The 20,875-nt window shown below is 33.3% G+C and overlaps 3 protein-coding genes across 7 annotated transcripts; 1 reads left to right on the forward strand and 2 right to left on the reverse strand.

The window, feature by feature from the left end:
- Positions 1-48: 48 nt before the first annotated feature.
- LOC105143082 (leptin receptor overlapping transcript-like 1) lies at positions 49-2,778 on the reverse strand. Of its 2 annotated transcripts, none has more exons than XM_011051103.2 (5): positions 2,644-2,778; positions 1,378-1,452; positions 1,098-1,296; positions 618-769; positions 49-436 (listed from the first exon to the last, which is right to left on the reverse strand). In XM_011051103.2, the coding sequence occupies exons 2-4, from the start codon at positions 1,416-1,418 to the stop codon at positions 656-658; spliced, it is 354 nt and encodes a 117-aa protein (XP_011049405.1). In that variant the 5' UTR covers positions 1,419-1,452; positions 2,644-2,778; the 3' UTR covers positions 49-436; positions 618-655. The 2 variants fall into 2 exon arrangements, with proteins under 2 accessions (XP_011049405.1, XP_011049412.1); XM_011051110.2 differs by lacking the exon at positions 2,644-2,778 and adding an exon at positions 1,845-1,999.
- Positions 2,779-3,731: 953 nt separating this feature from the next.
- Positions 3,732-10,051, forward strand: TER94 (transitional endoplasmic reticulum ATPase TER94). Its single transcript, XM_011051091.2, has 13 exons — positions 3,732-3,892; positions 4,921-5,280; positions 5,912-6,104; positions 6,179-6,413; positions 6,530-6,663; positions 6,734-6,982; positions 7,071-7,235; positions 7,345-7,467; positions 7,549-7,761; positions 7,827-8,135; positions 8,247-8,408; positions 8,812-8,966; positions 9,132-10,051. Exons 1-13 carry the CDS (start codon positions 3,876-3,878, stop codon positions 9,220-9,222), a joined length of 2,406 nt encoding a protein of 801 aa, XP_011049393.1. The 5' UTR covers positions 3,732-3,875; the 3' UTR covers positions 9,223-10,051.
- Positions 10,052-10,482: 431 nt separating this feature from the next.
- Atg18a (Autophagy-related 18a) lies at positions 10,483-20,773 on the reverse strand. Of its 4 annotated transcripts, none has more exons than XM_011051014.2 (11): positions 20,299-20,772; positions 18,832-18,914; positions 18,188-18,363; positions 17,180-17,374; positions 16,966-17,082; positions 16,711-16,865; positions 16,464-16,640; positions 16,261-16,368; positions 16,019-16,098; positions 15,067-15,123; positions 10,483-13,333 (listed from the first exon to the last, which is right to left on the reverse strand). In XM_011051014.2, exons 1-11 carry the CDS (start codon positions 20,457-20,459, stop codon positions 13,218-13,220), a joined length of 1,425 nt encoding a protein of 474 aa, XP_011049316.1. In that variant the 5' UTR covers positions 20,460-20,772; the 3' UTR covers positions 10,483-13,217. The 4 variants fall into 4 exon arrangements, with proteins under 4 accessions (XP_011049316.1, XP_087266508.1, XP_011049308.1 ...); XM_087410382.1 differs by having other exon boundaries at positions 15,061-15,123; XM_011051006.2 differs by having other exon boundaries at positions 10,483-15,123; positions 18,188-18,354; positions 20,299-20,773.
- Positions 20,774-20,875: the final 102 nt, after the last annotated feature.

Raw genomic sequence — 20,875 nt, forward strand, 5'->3', positions numbered from 1 at the left:
TCTCGAGAACATTCTTGACCGCTTTTTTCAAGGATTGAAGAAATAAGATTAAGTAATAAATCGTAGCTTTATTACCATTATTATTACGAAAGACTTAGATTAAATAAAAAATATTTTCAACATTATCCTTGTATTGTTGCGCTTCAGGTTATCCTGAATAGTCTCATACGAAAAATCTAAGACATCAAATGCATTTTGTTTTTCGCCGCTCCGTAACACGCATGGAATCCAATGTAGTGTATTTTCATTAACACATTCTATCGTTAGTGCACTATAATATAATACTATTTTCTTTTGTAGCATCAAGTAGAGTATCCATATTAGGGTTTATTATGTAAACTGTGTATAATAAGTTTCATAATTTAGAATCAACATGTAGCTTTCAGTCAGTGCACTGTATGATTGATATTTTTTTCCTTCTAATCTCATAGAAAACCTGAAACAATTTCATGTATTTCATGTATCACAAAAGTGGCATGTTTTTAATAAATGTCTGTTCTACATTTTGAAAATAAGCTATAAATGAGGTCTTGAAATAAAATAATTTCATCTCATCAATAATAATTATCAAAGCATTGACTTTTACTATTTCAAGATAAATTAGTTCATATACTTACATTTTTATTATGATGAATAAGTACATTGCAGTAGTACTTCACCACATATTGTAATCAGTATCATCCTGATCGAAGGTTATGAAAAATCCGACTAGAGTTGAATACACAACAATATTACCCGCTAATGTCAAGTAGCAAGCACCCCATTCTATCTGTAAAGACAAACAATCTATATTCTAATCAACAGATTTAAAGCTAATTTATTATAGCAATCATATTTTCATTTTCTTCATCTACAATGTGAGTCCATTTTGTCCAGCTCAAAAGTTTTGTCTACTATTCTAGATTAAAAAAAAAAAGTTTAGGGTTTTTCAATGTCCCTATTACATTGCCAAACAATTTTTAAAACAAATGTTAACTTTTATTGAATAAAAATTGAAAATTGAACAAAAATGAAGGAAGAAATTTTATTTATGTCAAAAAATGACTCAGATTGCAGAGAGGGTTAAAATATTCTATAAAAAGGTGTGTAACTCTTACCACTGGCTGGTCTGCCGGAGATCGCGCCAATACTATTGGAAGAGCAAAGGACGATACTACGAATCCCATTGTAATAAATATTGCAAACTCTAAACATGGATTACTATTGCTTCCCGAATCATCTGTGTAGCGACGTGCTATTATAGTTGGAATAGGTGCCAATATATAGAATAGTACAACAAAAAATGGCCACCATACTCTAGAAATTATGTTTGTGTTATAATGTTCTATAATTCTAGGAGAATTGAATAAAACTGATTAGTTTCATAAAGTTACTCACTTATATATCGGTAATGCACAGCCAAGAATGACAAATGTCATTCCAATGGAACCAGCAAATGCTAGCAGTACTAATCTGTAATTATATATTTCCATGTTATCATTGTACTAAAAAACTGGCTTAATTAAATTTTGTGAATAACAGAGAAGCATCTACTTCACGCGAATTTTAAGAAAAAAAAATGGATGCTTTACAGCAAGAGAGAGAAATGTAGACGGCATAGGTTGCGTTCCACTTAATGCTCATAATGCTCACGAGCGTTGTTTGTCCTTGTTTAACATTTGATAAACTACAAAGATGAAATGATTCTATGAGCGTTGTGAGTATTAAATAGAACGCAGCCATAGTGAATCAAGTTTGTTTGCCAATGATATAAATAAAAATAAAATGATCACTGTATATACTGTGCTTCTTGCTGGAAAGCATAAAGTATCTTATGCCAATTATTTGCTCGCAAAGATACTTACGCTGTTTCGAGGAAGTGTCACAAAAAATGCCATGAAATAAGAAAAATACAAAATTAATCTATTGCGTTTAACAGTATTAAAGGGCATTCTACAATGCGTTGCAAACACCCGTTGCCAGTTGAAACATTTGTCGCGACAATCAATTAGAAACGTTAATGGTATTATTTATGCTTCTGATTGGTTGTCTTGACAAACATTTCAACTGACAACGGTTGTTTGCAACGCATTGTAGAATGCCCTTAATACTATGGCTGTTGTCCTTTTTGAAGACATAGTTGACAAATGTCGTTCTATCGATGTTATTCATTAAATGTGAAGATATAAAATATTTGTTGACTGCCTCCTAACAGCCTACATTTTTACGAGTTTGATAATGCATTTTTGATTGTCTAGTCTTGAATCTATTTGTAGCAATAAGTTCATATAAAATTTTTGCGTAACGACAGATGAAAGATCGCAATGTTTTAAACTGAAGATCCTAAAAGTTGCAAACAATGCATTGCGATCATAAAACGAAACTGTTCTAAATTATAATTTTTATTTTTACGTTAAAAAAAAAAAGAATCGAAGGGAGACGCGACGTGAAAGTCGCACATTGCTCTTAAATCAAGTTACGAAACTTAATTAAGTGATGATTGTGCGCGTAGCCAAACGTCAAACGACGATGACAATAGTGGTGCGAAGAGGTTATGTTTTGACAGCCAATTTTCGCGGTTTTAGCGCGAGGTTTCTACGACGATGACATTTCTCGAGAATTCATGCCACGGGGAATCGCATACGCGAAATGATCAGAAATAACCTTTAATCCCGGCCATTACGAGTCGATTTGATAAATGTGTATATTTATCGAACTATCACTAGTCTCACTCCGTAGACCGCGAATTGCGCGTGACGTAAATTGATACTAAAGTACATTATTGGGTGCATTCAGTACTATGACCGCTCAGTGAGTGCTTAGTGAGCTCTTGTATCTGTTTGGTCTATATTTTTAGTTCTAACAGAATATGCCAATCAGATGCAAGAGCTTACTGAGCGCTCAGTGAGCGGTTGCAGTACTGAATGCATCCATTGGAGGAGATAGCAGATTCATAGCCCAGTGAAGGTGATGGTTATACAATTGGACATGTATTAAGGTTCGTTTACATAGAAATTGTAGACGATCGTGGGATTTTAAGTAGGAAATTAATCAATCACAATCTAAAGCTACGTTCCAAAACTTTTTCTCTGAGGAAGATTTTACTCTATATGCTGTAGTATACGTTACGTGTACTATATATTTCGAGTAAAATTTTCCTCAGAGAGGAAATTTTGAAACGTAGCCCTAAAAAAGAAATGAAGGACTCTGATGATTAACTAATTATATTGTACATTTTTATGAGCTGCTCAAACCGGATGTTTCAGCGACAAAAAGAATTACGTGATCAAAATTGACTCTTGATATTCGTCAATTTTGACCACGTAATTGTTTTTGTCAACGATTCCGTCGAAGTTTAGGCCAATGGTTGTTTTTAGGCCTAGTTCCACAACTCACGGTTAAGTCTTAACCGAGGTTTAACTTATTCATTGTCTCTTTCTAATTCTTAAATTGGAAAGAGATAAGAAACAAGTTGAATCTCAGTTAAGAGTTAACCATGAGTTGTAGAACTTGATCTTAGCAGAAAAAGCAGCTTTGTAACTGTTGTAAAATTCATTAATATGATTGTCCTTAGTTTCTCACTGGATCTAAATGTATAAACCAATCATATTTAAGAATTTTACAACAGTTGCAAAGCTGCTTTCTCTGCTGAACGCAGCCATTGGCTACCATGTTTATTTTGACGTGTCGCCGTGTCACGCGGCGGTTCCGATTTCGCGAAATATGGACGCGCCTTTACTCTATGATTTGGCAACGGGTAGAAGCGAGTCATCACAGACGGTTTCCTCTCATTTGTGTCCGTGACTCCGTTGCTACACTCATTGCGTGTACCGAAAGGAGTGATCGTGCATCGTGTGGATTCCTTTTTTTGCGCGGACAACACCGAAGGTTGGACGATGAGTGATCCAAAAAGGTGAGGAAATTCGTGACGGGCTCGACCTGAATCGATCGAAGGTGATTCCATGCCGATTGCTCGCGTTCGTCGGCGGAGCGATGTGTGTGTCGCGGAGCGCGACAGCCAAGGCGGCACTCAATTTCACGATGTCATCATGTCGACAGAGCGACGCTTTGTTTTTCGCAAAGACCCGCGCTCATCGTGGCAGCCGATGACGTCGTGAATCACGCGCCTCCTCGTCCTCGCGATATCCCAATTCGTCCGGGGGTGCTCCCGCGGACCGCGGATCGAGACTTAAAAATTTTCTGGCATATCGCTCGATCATGGCTGTGCGCGAACCAAACATGACAAAAGGGAAGAAGACGCTCGATTCTTCGCGACACTGAGTCAGCTGGTTGCCCATACGGATGCGAAAATTATGAACGTGAACACGAATGTTCTCGCTACAATTTTGCATTCGTTTTACGTGTCTGAAATTCAAAAATATGTTAATTTCGTGTACTTGTTACATATCACCTTTCGAAATTATGTTACAAGGATTTTAGGAAATAACAAATAAAATGCATTGTGGAATGTATATATATATATATGTATATATATATATGTGTGTATATATATATATATATGTGTACACATTTATATATGTGATATGTCATTAATTAGTTTTGTTTTTTTTCACTTTAGAATATAAGGACATGTTTATTTCATCATGAAGACTTTGTAGTAAATTAATAAGAAAAATAATTTTAAAGATTTTTGTATAGGATATAGAATAGCATTTACAGTTGTTTCCTTCAAGAAAAAAATGTTAAAAGAATACCATCCTTTATTTTTAAATTTATTTATTAAATTTAAAAAATTGATTTCTTTTTTAAATTATAGTTGTCTCATTTGTCTAAAAAATTTTATATCTGTACATTCTCATTGGTGATAACATTTTTATTTCTAATTTTTGTTACATTTATTTGTGTTCACAATATAAAATGTTAAACAAAGGAGTATCATATAAGAATCATTTGACATATAATTAATGTTTTATATTTCAGTGGTGAAGATTTGGCGACGGCTATCCTTCGTAAGAAGGACAGGCCAAACAGACTGTTGGTTGATGAAGCAATTGCCGATGATAATTCCGTGGTTGCGCTTTCTCAAGCAAAAATGGATGAATTGCAATTGTTTCGCGGAGATACTGTGTTGCTGAAAGGGAAAAGGCGTAAGGAAACAGTGTGCATCGTACTTTCAGATGACACCTGTCCGGATGAGAAAATCCGTATGAACCGCGTTGTTAGAAATAACTTACGTGTACGTCTAAGTGACGTCGTTTCTGTACAAGCATGTCCAGAAGTCAAGTACGGAAAACGTATTCATGTGCTGCCAATGGATGATACTGTCGATGGTCTTGCTGGGTAAATTTAACGTTATGTCTAAGGTTTAGATGCAAATAAAATATAAATCCAAAGTAGATTTCATTCTATTATTTTCTTCACAATATAACCTTCAACTTTTTAATTGATCTTACAAAATTGAGGGTGTATGTACATGGGGATTGAACTTGGTATCTGCAAATTATAGGCCTATTCTTTTTAGCTGAACTTTTGTACCAATTCATCTTTCTTCCTTTTCTCTTTAGAGGAAAAGAAAAGGAAGAAAGATGATCTGCCAAAAAGAATAGGCCTTTTGAAGGCCTATTCTTTAAAAAAGTGACTTGTCACAGTCACTTTTACACGGAACCAAACATCACTCTAATAAAATTGAAATATACATACGTGTGTGTGTGTGTGTGTGTGTGTGTGTGTAATCTTGTAAATTATTATATATGTGTGTGTACACATATATAATAATTTACAAGATTAATATCATCACAAGATTAATAACTCTAAAATGAAACTTAAAAAAGTACTGAAAATATCTAATTGCAGTAAAATCATGAGTTGTTTGTTATCTTTTTGAAATTAATTTTGTGCATTTTACTTTTAATTACATAATATTTTTATGATAGTATAAATATATAAATTATGTATTTTTCGATTTTTGTAGAAATCTATTTGAAGTCTATTTAAAACCATACTTCCTGGAAGCGTACCGTCCTATTCACAAAGATGATAATTTTATTGTACGAGGTGGCATGCGAGCTGTGGAGTTCAAAGTTGTAGAAACTGATCCGGGACCATTTTGCATTGTGGCGCCTGATACAGTGATACATTGTGAAGGTGATCCGATAAAACGAGAGGTCAGAAAAATACGTTATATGTTTTTAGTATTTTCAATACCGACGTAGATAATAAAGAGAGCATTTATTTACAGGAAGAAGAAGAAGCATTAAATGCTGTAGGTTACGACGATATCGGTGGCGTCCGTAAACAGTTGGCACAAATTAAGGAAATGGTAGAGTTGCCTCTGCGACATCCATCTCTGTTTAAAGCCATCGGTGTTAAGCCACCACGTGGTATATTGTTATATGGACCACCAGGTACAGGAAAAACTCTCATTGCACGTGCTGTGGCAAACGAGACCGGAGCATTCTTCTTTCTCATAAACGGTATGCAATCTGTATACAAGCAAAATAGTATTTAATTATAGGAATAAAAATGTATAATATGAATTAGGAACATGAGGCAATATAAGATATTTAAAGACTTTCCTCTTTCTATGCAGGTCCTGAAATTATGAGCAAATTGGCTGGTGAATCTGAAAGCAACTTGCGGAAGGCGTTCGAGGAAGCCGAGAAAAATTCTCCGGCCATTATATTTATTGACGAACTTGATGCGATCGCGCCGAAACGTGAAAAGGTTCACCAAGTCAAATTTAATGTCTTTTATAAATCGCATTTTGAAATAAAAATTATTTTTTTTTATATAGACGCATGGCGAAGTCGAAAGGCGTATTGTGTCTCAACTGTTGACACTGATGGACGGTATGAAGCAAAGCTCCCATGTGATTGTAATGGCAGCTACCAATCGACCGAACAGCATTGACGGGGCACTGCGCCGATTCGGACGTTTCGATAGAGAAATTGACATTGGTATACCAGATGCTACTGGCCGATTGGAAATTTTGAGAATCCACACGAAGAATATGAAGCTTGCTGATGATGTTGATTTAGAAGAGGTGTCATTTATTTTTACGTCACTTCTAATAAATCAAAATAGTTAACATTTTATAACTGTAAAGCAATATTAAAAAAAAATATCACTAGATTGCAGCAGAAACTCATGGACACGTTGGTGCTGATTTGGCGTCTTTATGTTCCGAAGCGGCTCTTCAACAAATACGTGAAAAAATGGATCTCATAGACTTGGAAGATGACCATATAGACGCAGAAGTCTTATCTTCACTTGCGGTAACAATGGAGAACTTCAAGGTGGGTTATTACTTTGATCTTGTATTGAATTTATTCACATCGTTTTCTAAATGAAAATATTTTGTTTGTTAAATATCTTTTTATTAAATCTCAATATCTTTTGTTAAAGTATGCAATGACGAAAAGCAGTCCGAGTGCTCTACGTGAGACCATTGTGGAGGTACCGACGGTTACCTGGGATGATATTGGAGGTTTACAAAATGTTAAAATGGAGTTGCAAGAATTGGTGCAGGTAAGAATAGATATAAGGTTTAATACATATACATAAGTTTTAAATTACATATTTATTAACGTGTGTGTCTTTGTCGCGCAGTATCCAGTGGAACACCCTGATAAATTCTTGAAATTCGGTATGCAACCGTCAAGAGGTGTATTATTTTACGGCCCACCTGGTTGTGGTAAAACACTATTGGCCAAAGCGATTGCCAATGAGTGTCAAGCAAATTTCATTTCTGTCAAGGGTCCTGAATTATTAACTATGTGGTTTGGAGAATCGGAAGCTAATGTCAGAGATGTCTTCGATAAGGTAAACTATCTCGCATTCTTTAATGGAGAATTCGAGATTATCGTTTAACAATAAATTGTTTTCAGGCAAGATCAGCAGCACCTTGTGTACTATTCTTCGATGAACTTGATTCTATTGCAAAGTCTCGAGGAGGCACCGTCGGCGATGCTGGCGGTGCTGCGGATCGTGTGATAAATCAGATATTAACGGAAATGGACGGTATGGGTGCGAAAAAGAATGTATTCATCATAGGAGCAACAAATCGACCCGATATCATCGATCCGGCAATTCTACGACCCGGTAGATTAGATCAATTAATTTATATACCATTACCCGATGAGAAGTCTCGAGAAGCGATATTCCGCGCCAATCTTCGGAAATCACCTGTAGCTAAGGTAATAATTCTATAAATTTGCCTAAAAAATACAAATAATAATAGCGATGTATTTTTTATTTTCCTGTGTGTGTTTTTAATTATAAAAAAAAATATTCTTTTCTTTTGTTAGGATGTGGATCTAAGCTACATCGCCAAAGTCACGCACGGCTTTTCCGGTGCTGATTTGACAGAAATTTGCCAGCGGGCATGCAAACTTGCCATTAGACAGTGCATCGAGACTGAAATTCGAAGGGAAAAAGAACGAGCAAATAATCCATCCGCGTCTATGGATGTAAGATATCTTTATAAAATGCACTTCACATTTTACAGCGTTTTTTTTTGCATTATTTCGTAGACTCATTTCTGCTGTGTCATTTTGTATGACTCACATCTGAGTCAGCATTAGACTTTATTCGAGTCATATTCGAAACATCAGCAGAGAAAGTTTTCTTATACATTTTTTTTATTTTTTATGACGTACTATGATAAGTAGTACAATATTTCATTTTCTGATCGCAAGGGAAAAAAACTTTTATAATCGCATATAACAATCATTTCATGCATTTTTTTTTAGCAATATATAGTAAACGATATATATATTTATATAGAAATTAAATAATTCGAACACAAAAATTGCTATTAATATATATGTATATCACTCCTAAGTTCTAAGTTCTACTATTCGCTTTTTCTAGATGGATGAGGATGATCCTGTACCAGAAATAACGCGAGCTCACTTCGAGGAAGCAATGAGGTTTGCGCGTCGTTCAGTGTCCGATAACGACATTCGCAAGTACGAAATGTTTGCGCAAACGCTTCAGCAATCTCGAGGATTTGGGACTAATTTCAGGTACGAATTTTCTTTTTCAATTCTAATATACATTACAAAACAACAAAGGAATCAAATTAAATCCTTATAGTTATTGTTTTTTTAAATGCTAAAAATATGATATTTTTACTAGACAGATTTGTACATAATAAAAAATATTTTTTCATCTTAAAAAATTATTTGCAGATTTCCACAAAGTGGAGCAGGTGGTGCTCAAGATAATACACAAGGCGATCAAACCTTTCAAGATGATGGAGATGACGATCTCTATAGCTAAGTTTTCGTTTCCTTGTATGTCATTACAGTGAGCATACGACAAAAGGGCCTGTCTGTTACCACATAATATATAGCACAGGAATCGTTTTTAAGTGATACAATTGAAATATAAAGAGCGTAAATAAATGGATGAGATAAATGGAAATTTTATATGAGGTACATACAGCTTTGTGTTTGTAGAAAAAAAGGGCACAGACCCTAATCCATGTAGCTAAGAAACATTCGGATATAAAATATCGATTGAAAACTTTGTCCATATGATTATTTCCATTTTTATTAATGGAACTTGATCTTTTAGCGATATCGTTATATGAAATTATCTTTCCTTTCTTTTCCACGAATGTGACAACATGGATGTAATAGAAATATAATCATCGTTGATTAACAATTACATAATAGGAAGATTATTACAAAGTGGCGAAATGACACTTTATACACGTATTATAAGAATATACATATTACCCATTGCAATTTTGCTACGTAATTTTACATGCGTCAACGATTATGTATTTTGTCGAGCTTGAACTCAGAATGGACCCTTTTGCTGCATTATCACTGTACTCGATGAGATTACATTCTGTTGTCCACACTCACACATTGCAGTAATATAAAAATTTATGCCATGTCGAGATGAGATTGTCAACTGATGTATGTTGATGATTTTACAAATATCCCTTGATAGTAAATTAATCCATATACGACGATAAAGAGCCTTTTTCAATCTCGTCATTCGAATCATAATGATTATCTGCATTATAACGCAGTTTTATAAACGTTGAAATTTCTGATAATGAAGGAGCCGAATAATATAAATATAACACGAGTAAAAAGAGATTTGTCCAATTTTTTTCACAAAGCAGTAGCAAGTTGTTGATACTATTATGCCGTAATTGATTATACCACTCTGATACAGTATTTGGTATAAACTTCAAGAATAGAATTAAAATTTAAAAAAGTAGCACAAAAAATTAAAAGATTAATATATTATTATATCAGAAATAGTTATTCTTTCTAGGGGGGGGGGGAGAGGTAAGGATTGATATTCGATGCATAATTTTTACTTTAGTAATAAAGATAATAATTAATTTCAATCTAAAAAAATAGATACAATTATAAAACAAACTTATAAGACAGTTGAATGCATATTTTAATCAACGAAAAATTTTCAAGTTTTTACGTTTATAATCTGCATTTTTAAATATTTTATTTTGAAAATAATGGGTTTCGCATATAATAGGAATGTTAATCCAAATGCTAAAAATACATTCGATAAAATCATGAAAATGTTTATTTTTCATTCGAAAATTTGTAATGATTATACTACTAGTCTTGCGCAATATTTATATGAAATAACTGATGTTTTCCAGGAACAAGCAGTGTAACCCAGTTACCATTTCATCTTTGTCTAATGTTGGCAAACAAAAAGAATGTAATGATTTATTGTGTTACACTGTGTCTCTTGCTAATAAAACATTCAATATTAACACAAGTTTTCCTACGAACAAAGTTATGATAACGCAAATTTTCAATGAAAGAAACATTGATTTATAAAAAATCGTCAGCAATTTTATTAAATACAAATAAAAATAGGATATTGAACCAATCGTAGATAAGGAGACTTACAGTCTTTTTTTCTTTTTTTTTTCTTTCATTTGCAGACCAGCACAATCACGTGTGTTAATAAGAAACTTTATACGCAATGACGTTCAAAGCTTTAGCACGTTTATATGTACATTGGTTATTTTAACACTTTTATTTATCTTTATAAAAGTAAAACTATTTACCAAATAAAATTCGTTAGTATAAAACCGCCGTAACGACATGACACATTTATGGATCTATGATACTGACATACTCGTGATCGCGCTGAATACTTCAATTCACACGAAAGAAACTTTCTATTATATATATATATATATATATATATATATATATATATAATATATCTATTATATATATATATATAATATCTATTATATATATATATATATATATATATATATATATATATATAATCGGAGGCATATTATAAGATCCATTAAATTTTATATAATATGCTGCGAAGAATTATGAAAAAAGAAACGATAGCTGTGCTCATCATACAACGACAAAATACTTTCACTTAGCGCTAATGTCGTCTTTCTATTTCGGTAAATTGGCACCGATCAATGGAGAAATTTTATTCACAGTTTTAGTTCGACCGCGAAGTCGACACTAAACAAAAACGCAAATGTATCGAAAATTCTTTGTTCCCCGCTAATGAACTATTTATACAAATTACATGTCATGACAGTTTTAAATAATCGATTCGGAAAAAGCGTTCAAAGAGACACTGCTTATTGCACACATTCGATACATATTATACATAATTATCTGATAAAGCATTAAGATACAGCATGATGATTTGATAACAGATATAAAATTTTCATCGAGTTAGAATTTTCAGTACACGTAATTTTTAAAATTATCTTGTCTGATCAGCATGAAATAATATATCTAGAATGATTTAGATTTTAAGAAAGGTGGATTTTAAGAATGAATCCCTTTCCCGCGTTTTTATAAATACTTGTCCCTGCTATCATTTGCCATTATTTCATTGTCCCATTGTCATAGCTATCACGTAAAGACTGAAGTACTTTTTGAACTTTAAATGTCAACAAAGCATCATATCATTACAAAATTGATATTTTTTTTGGCAAAATTATACAACTTCATCATGTTTTACATTCTTCTATAAGAAGCTAACATATGTCAAAGGATCTTACATTTTATACAAGAATTACAGCTTACAAGAAGTTCATCGTTCGACAATTTGCCATATATATTTATATATCTTTACATCTTCATCCGCAAAGAAGATGAGTTTTTTTTTGTAAACACAAAAAAGATTTCATCATAAAATATAGCAATCCAATGAGACATGCAACAAAACAGATGTGTTATGTCACAAGCTCAAAAGCGTGTTTTAAAATAGCCCAAATCCTCGCCATTTGTATGATTTTCATATGATGGGATAAAAAGCAGACATTTTTGTTTATACCGTTTCCAATTTTGTTTATATCGATTTTTAAATATAAACATAAATAATAAGCGTGATTGAATAAGCAAGAACAGCTAGTCGGCGTTAATCGTGGATATTAGAATTTGATGCAGTCCCATGTTTCTTATAAAAAAATAATTTCAAAGTCTTCTAATAAATGTAAGTCATAGTCATTTTGATTATTGAACCAAAATCGACTGTTCCAATTTCTTCTTCCTAAAACTAAAATAATTTTTTGGTAAAATATTTATATAAAAGTCCAGATAAATAACAGTTATTGCTCGTAAAGAGTATGGCGTTCGTTAAGAATAAAACAATTTAATTATACTAATCCGTCATTTTCGATATTGGATTATCCTGAGCCGTCTTAGGCTACAGTAAAAACACATGTTTTCTATATATATATAAAGTACAGAAGTATTAGAATGTAGAAATACTTCGCGTTATAATATATTATACACTCTCTGTGCACTTGACAAAAAAAATCCTCATCGCGTAATTCCTGTAGTTGAAAAAATTATTATCATTGGATTACTATATTGTCCACGCGATATTGCATTCTTTTTGCAAATGCAATGTCTATTTAACTAATGATAAAAGAAATTCCGCTTAAAAATTCAACAACTTATTGATATTACGAGTGTTACTCAACAGTATTTCTTTCCTTTCTGTTGCACAGATATATGTGGATTAGTATATAAAAATCCGATCTCTTTCTAATTTAGCGTGCACACATTCCATTTATGATCTTTAACGCGTACAAAATAACGTAACAATCTCGGTAATATTGCCTACAGATTTTTAAAATTTTTGGTTCTATTGAACTGGGTATAGAGTACTGGATATAGAGCCGTCTGTAAATACTGGACGTCCTCTGTGTCTCTTTCGTCGCATGGCTTTTTTCATTTCCATTCAGTTTGAGCTTTTGATATGCCTTAATTGTGTATGGGTTATGCTCAATCTGTCCTTTGCGTGACAGGTGGAAATTCGGCATCATCGTCCAGACGAAACGGACCACCGCCTTTTGGTGGGCTTTCTGTCGCCGCTATCATTTCTTGATACTTCTCTGATTCTACAAATCCATTCAGATTATCAGGTTTCCATCTCGATCGCATTATCTCGAGCGGATATAACGATAAAGATGTATACAGACGATCATTCAATGATATATGATATATTTTATGCATTCAGATATATTCTCAATTTGGATCAATTTGGATTCTTAATGTAAATTCGATTTCTAAGATTCCCAACTTTATTGGACTAGAATACAAGTCTTAAACTAGAAGAATAAAATATGAGTTCAAATATTGCACAAGAACGTTTTTATCTGAGTGCAACTTAAATATCTCATTGACCATTGTCTACATCACATTGTGAAATACATTCACTAATGAATTCGTTAATGAATATGAAATTATGGTCTTCTCTAAAAAAAGAAAAATTAATCTCACACAGGCATTTAATTTTCTAATACATACACTATTGTATATGTATATAATATAAAATATAAAACACAATTTTTTTTAATTAATAAGAAAACTATATTTTATATCAAATTATATGTATAATTATCAATTAAGGAAAAACTATTTAAAAAATAATCGTGCGTATATGGCATTCTCGTCTTTGGAAACAGATACTTTTACGTAATACGATGTCTTTATCATTCAATTTTACGTTCAAAAATGCGATATAAAAAAAAAACAGAGAAAATATGATGCAATATTTACAAAACTAGACAGGTAAGTATGTATGTATGTGTGTGTGTGTGTGTGTGTGTATATATATATATATATATAAATATATATATATATATATATATATATATATATATAATACGACTCTTACTTTTACATTTCTATTTTCAAGTATTGTTTAATATTATTTCTTACAAATGAAATGCAAATTATTACAGCCTATTTTCGATTTCATTATTCGATTTTATGAAGACCAAAAGAAAAGAAGAAGAAAATATTAGATAAAAAGAGTTATCTATTTTCTTAAATTCTATATAGCTCATTATATATTACATATACTGAACTTAATGTATAGGAACAATACCGTTAACAGTAGCACGTCATATATGTACTTTTATAATGATTAATAAGTTAAGTTGTTCTAAAAAAATATATGTCACTACTATCTCTGCCATCATATAACGTCATACATAATTAATATCATACAAGCTATTTGTGTTAACAGCCTTAATAATCATATATTAGTAATTATGTACAATTGTTAACATTATTATTGTAATATTAAGATATCTATGAGATAGTCTTCTAAAAATAGACTACTGCTTATAGGAATTCTCGTGATATTTTATAACAGGATGCAATAATGCTAGATATTATTATATCTGTTGACTAGTAAAACAACTTGCATACGTGCTTAGTGATTTATCCCGAGAATAGACTAGTATCTACATGCATGTCCTGTGCACATGTGTATCATATACCCATCTTAAGAATTTGTTTCTACAGTTAATAAGCATAATCAATTTGTGATCTATCCGTTTGTAATACGGAATAATATAAATTGCTCATATTAACACGCGAGGATGTAGACCGCGTGAAAAGGCACATTGTTATTCAGCATTGCTCTCATTCTTCCTTTCGCTGCGTGTACGTATAGAATAAAAATGCGTGAACGCTAATAGCGAGGCACACATACACACATCCACACACACATACACACGTACACAAAGAGAGAAAAGCTCTAAAGGAGAATTAGGTGTTTTGTATACGGAGAATGAGAGCGAAAAAAAAAATTCGAGGGACAGAATAGAGGACATACCAGTACCTGACATGGAGTCTGGCGAGCGGCCACGCAACACACCCGCGTAGCTATTTATGCAGGCTTCGGTGGATATTAAAAAGAAAAAAATTACATCAAGTAAGGTCAACTATCGGGCCCCCCTCCCCTCCCCTGAGCCCCTGAAGAAATTATCTGGCTATTTTATTCATAAAGGGGGGCTAGAAGCGAGAAAAAGAAGATATAAAGCAAATTATAAAAGTAAAGGCGTCTGGAATACGCGGCGCGCCGTACACACATACACACCCACGCGGCATGGTACATAGCCAAGGATATAAGCATTTTATTAGAGCTGATACTGGATCAACTTTAATGAATTACTTGACCATAGCACTGATCTATCTACAAATACATGGAAATAGCGATTTGTCTACTACACAATAAAACAGCAAGCGAGCTATAAGAATATAGCTTTTGTCTGAGCAAAAATATGAGTTTATATTGATTCTTGTAATAAAAATAATTAATTGAATTTGTTATCGACAGATAATTTTTCTTTCATTAGTTTTATGGATGAAAGATAGCGAGATTAACTTTAACGAAAGAAATGATATTTTTTTCTTTTTATTGAAATTCACTAATCAATTGTATTATGAATATGTTTCAATAAGTTCATTATAGTTATGGCATAAAATAATGTAAATATCTGCCAGTACCAATTCTGTGTGTGCGTGTATGTGTATATGTACTTTAAAGAAGGAGATACTTAATCTATTCTGTTAGTGCTCGAGTAATTGCGAAACTTATCTCAAATTACAAAATTACTTTAAAAAAGAATAGACAAAAGAAACTCTATACACACTCAAACGTATTATAGTGAATAAATATAAAGTTTCGCATTATTAAATATACTTTCAAATTAACTGTCGGTAATGTATCTTTATCGTCAACTCGCTTCAACTAATTTGTAAATGTATAGTCCAAAATTCTTTCTTCATACCTGTATTTGTATTATTCGTGGTAGCTGCTCCTGAACCAGAACCGCCACAATCTGACTCATCTCGCTCTTTATCGTCTAATCTGTGAAAAATGTAAAATATCTTTCCATCTTCATTTTTATTAATCACAGTCTATTAATATTTTAAGAATAATGATTAAAAATGACGATCCGAAAATAAACAATCCAAAATAACAATTGTTTATCAATTTTACAAAACTCATTGCAATTATAATATTACGAACCTGTGTTGTTTTATAAGCGTGCAACATCCACTTTCTGTCGGATCCACGGAGTAGACATATAAGTAACCATCGGCACTAGCTACTAACAGTTTTGGTACTTTATGTGTTCTAAAATGTAGGTAAATAAAATGTATCGCGGGTACGTAATAAATTAAGTTTAACAGTGTACATAAATTGAAGATAACGAATTTTCGGATACTCACACAGTGATGGCACAGACATTTTTTAAACCTTGAAATGGTAGATGGACGCTAGCAAAAGCACGTCCTTGAGTAAAAACATCAGTCACTTGCGACGGCAAATACGTAGCCGACGCTGTCACAGCCTTCGTTAAATATCCCATCCAGCTTTGTGCTTCGTCTGCAGTTTGTTTGTTTGGCCTATAACCCAAGTGACACATTTATTTCTACATTTTAATGAAATATTCATTAAAAAAACAGTAATGCATACGTTTCCTTTGGTTCCTCCAGTTTGAATATATGCACAGTTTCCGTATTACTAGAACAACAGAGCCACATAGAGTCCATACTGAAAGAAAGACTGTTTATCGTGACGCATCTCTTAACTCCGCGTCGAAATTCGAATAACTTTGTACCCTCGTGAACCTGTAAAAATAAATTGTTGCAATTGTATGCAGATATTGCAGCAGTTATGAATAAAATATAGGCACTATTGTATCTACTATTGTATCTACTAGCTACTTACATCAAAAACTCTAATAACGGTACCCTTTTCAGAGGCTGTTGCCACTTTGGTGCCAGTTGAGCTGAAAGCAATTGCTGCCAATGGACTATCGTGTGCAGGTATCATTGTTTTTGCTTGCTGTGCAATTGAAAAACATAAAGATGTTAAAAATGTTAATTTCTAATGCTCCAAAGATTTTACTGATTTATTGAAATTTGTTTAAAAAAATACATACAAGATGATTCGCATCAAATATTTGAACTTCCCCAATAGTATTCGATCCTGGGTAAGCTACATAACAATTGTCGCTATTTGGCGAAAGTGTACAAAGGCCTGTAAGATTAGGTGGAGTGTCGCGAATTGTGTGTAACACTCTCATGTCTCGTATATTATGAATGTATAGTGATTCTTCCAAACACACCACCAATCTCTGAAATAAATGATACTGCCTTCAGTGTATTAAAGATTATGAAAAACATTAAACATATTATAAAATTATAATCAAAACTTTATTTATTTTACAATAAAACATTACATATAAATTTACAATTTAAAATATGTGAGAATTATCATAAGATATGCAAATTCAGAATTTAAAAAGTAAGTTAGTTCATATGAATACATGTCTAACATAAGATATAATTTTTTAAAATTATAATAATTGTATTGTATATATGTATTTATTTATACATTTATACGATTATATACGTGTACATAAAAGCATCTATAATGTTAATTCATTAATTGGGATGTGAACATTGGAATGCTGCGTAGTTTTGTGTAAGAATAGCTACCTCGTAATAGCGAATCTCAAGTTTAATCCCATATATTTTAAATTTATTATCAGTAAAAGCTCCCTGACCTTCCAAATTGAGAATTATGTATGTGTCTGACAATTACATTATATAAAAACTGTTGTTTATAAAGAGGAAACTGAAATTTTTAAGATCCAAAAATATGGAAACCAATGTTCATTGATTAAATCTAAATATAAGTAAAGGTTTACATTCAATCCAAACTCTGTTCAACTATGTTGAATAAACCTCAGTGTTAGTAGTTGCTTAACAAGCAAAAATGGATTTCCATAAAAATCCTTTTCCATAAAAATCGTGATTGTAAATTATATGAAAAAAACCAAGGTTTCACATAAGACTGTAATGTTTTGAAGTCAAGACTTGAAATAGATTCTGTACTATTATTGTAAAAGAGAAGAAGAATGTAAACATAAATTTGAATAACTTACCGCTCTGTTGAGTTTCACAGCCAAAATTGTATTCGAATAACTGTAATTGCATATCTCTGTTCCTTTCCTAAAGTGGCACACCGTAAGGGTACGAGGCGATTTAAGACTCACGATCGCCACCAAACTGCTGCTGAACAATCTTTCAACGATGCATATATCCTCGAAGTCTGCATCATCTCGAAAAAATGAAATATTCTAATTAATAACATCAAAGACTTCTATTCGAACTCGTTGATAACATGTCGATATTATGGTCATTCATGACCAATGCCTAACTTTTTAGCACTTGTAAAAAATAAATACTATTTAATATAAAATTTTTTGAATTATATAAAATAATTAGATAACAATGTAAACAGTGCACAGTTTACCACACTATCTATAAGCATATAAGCTTATTTAATCATATCATGCAATATATTATCATATGCTTACGATAATGAAAATTCTATCATGGCATACATGTAAAAGTTGCTGGGCAGACGTGTTAATGCGACACAAAAGCTACAAATATTTTTGACATAAAAGATATTTAGAAATTTTTTATCTCGCTTATTATTTATTACCATTCTATTAATCATTATTGTAGCAGTTATTTTAAATTGCAAGAATTATTGATAGAATACAGAAAAACTAATTATTACCATTTTCATATATTTTCTCAAGATGTCCTGCGGAGCTGATGGAATAAAGTTTGTATCCTGATTTCGATCCCACCGCCAAGGACCTAAAAGGTAATAAGGAATTTTATTGAAAATGCACTTACACAGCATCATATCCGAAACTGATATAAGACATCTTAATGACATCATTAAGGCTAATATTAATTATCGATTCTTATATTTTTGACTGCCTTAAGTCATAAACATTTTAAAATGTCACAAACCAATCATATTATTTAAGATGATCTTGAAATAAAAACAAAATACCTAAGATATCTTTTAGACATCACATCATAAGACATCTTAAAGTCTTTAAGAAGTCTTTTGCCTCCATTTTGGGACATGCTATTACAAATCTACATTAGAAAACATCTTGTTGCATTAATTAGAATTCAGTTAGATTCAGAAATATACAAATCAGACACTTATATAGTTAACTCTATCAAACATTCTAATCAAGATAACCAGAAGTTCAATCACGATAATTAGAATTCTGATTTATTAGGTGTTGGAATTAATTCGTAGCGTTTTATAAGTGATGGGAAGTACTTTCATTAATGTATTTTTTAATGCTCATGTGAAATAAATAACATTCTTTCATTAAAAAACGCTACGAATTAATTCCAACACCTAATATATGATCAGAATTCATTTTATTTGTTTCTTGTGAGTATAATTGTAACATCTTTCTCAGTGACTTTCTTTTCTTTTAGTTAGAAAGACGTGATAATATTCAAAACATAGAATCAAGTTTCTTCGATAAGTATATACACGTAAGTATATATCCTTTGTTTGCCTATCTCCCATATTATTGCCATCGCTGTCTGGCAAATATCGTATACAGAGAGAGAGAGAGAAAGAAAAAAAAAAGAAATAATAACAGAGTCGTCACGAACGATATGTAATCGCGCGAGGAGCAGGAGCCGAGGATAAGTCCTTGGATAAGGCGCGAGCGGAAAGGCCAGGTCGACCGATTGGCTCGCGCGCCGGGAGGTGCGATATTGCCGTCTCCTTTTTTTTCCTCTTTCTTTCACTTCTCAGTCATTCGCCGCAACGCGCGGGAGAACGTGCGCGAAGGTTGGGGTCTCTCTCTCTCGTTAACACGCAATTAATCGGTGAAAGGGGGAACAGCGAATGACGCAGGCATAACGCGACGAAAACATCGCGTGAGGAAAACATGGGAGCGCGGAGTCGCGCGACATGCAAACCTTGGCGCGAGGCGTACATTCGCTACACACATGTGTACATATAATTTTTTAGTTTTTTATATATATATATATATATATATAGATATATTGAGAGAGAGAGAAAAGATGACACGCGTCGAGGACGGGAGACGGTCGAAAAATGAGGTTAGGATCAGACAAAGGAGATGGACAACGGAGGTGGAGGAGAGATTTCGAGGAACGATTCCGTGATTAGATAGCAGAATGCGACGTTCGTACTTACGTGCAGTCCTGATTGAAGTTAACAAAGTAGGGACCATTGCTCTGCGCATCGGACGTCGTGTCGGACGTCTGGTTGGTTGCGAGGTTCATGAGTCCTGATATGCTGTACCTTAAGCCTTGCGTTAATACATCCAGGTTGATCTCGCGCGGGATCTCTCGCATAAATCTCGGTGACACGTGTGCGTGGCCGTACACGCGCGACACACACGCTCTTAACGAAAACTCCTTTTCTCTCTATCTCGCCCTCAGCGCAGCGCGCGTACCTAATACCTCTCCCCTATCACTGTTTCACACCCCCGCTTACGACGTCCGGTCCCGTTCGCGCCCACTTCTGCGCGCGCTGATACGAAAAAGAAACACGCTCGCACCACTCCGTCGATATCGCTCCTGTAGATTCGGCTCCGGTTCTGGATGTCTCTTCTAGCTGAAATCGTTCCGACGGCGGCCGACTCCTACAAGTGACTGTACTTTGCTATCGTTCCATATTGAACAGCTGACAGTCGCAGCTGCTGGCTGGAACAGCGAAACGCGAAACATCAGTCCGCGCGTTCCATATGTTCCGTTGCCATGGCGACGCG

Source organism: Acromyrmex echinatior, chromosome 10 (assembly GCF_024713525.1).
Source record: "Acromyrmex echinatior isolate Ae372 chromosome 10, ASM2471352v2, whole genome shotgun sequence".
NCBI classification, from domain to species: domain Eukaryota; kingdom Metazoa; phylum Arthropoda; class Insecta; order Hymenoptera; family Formicidae; genus Acromyrmex; species Acromyrmex echinatior.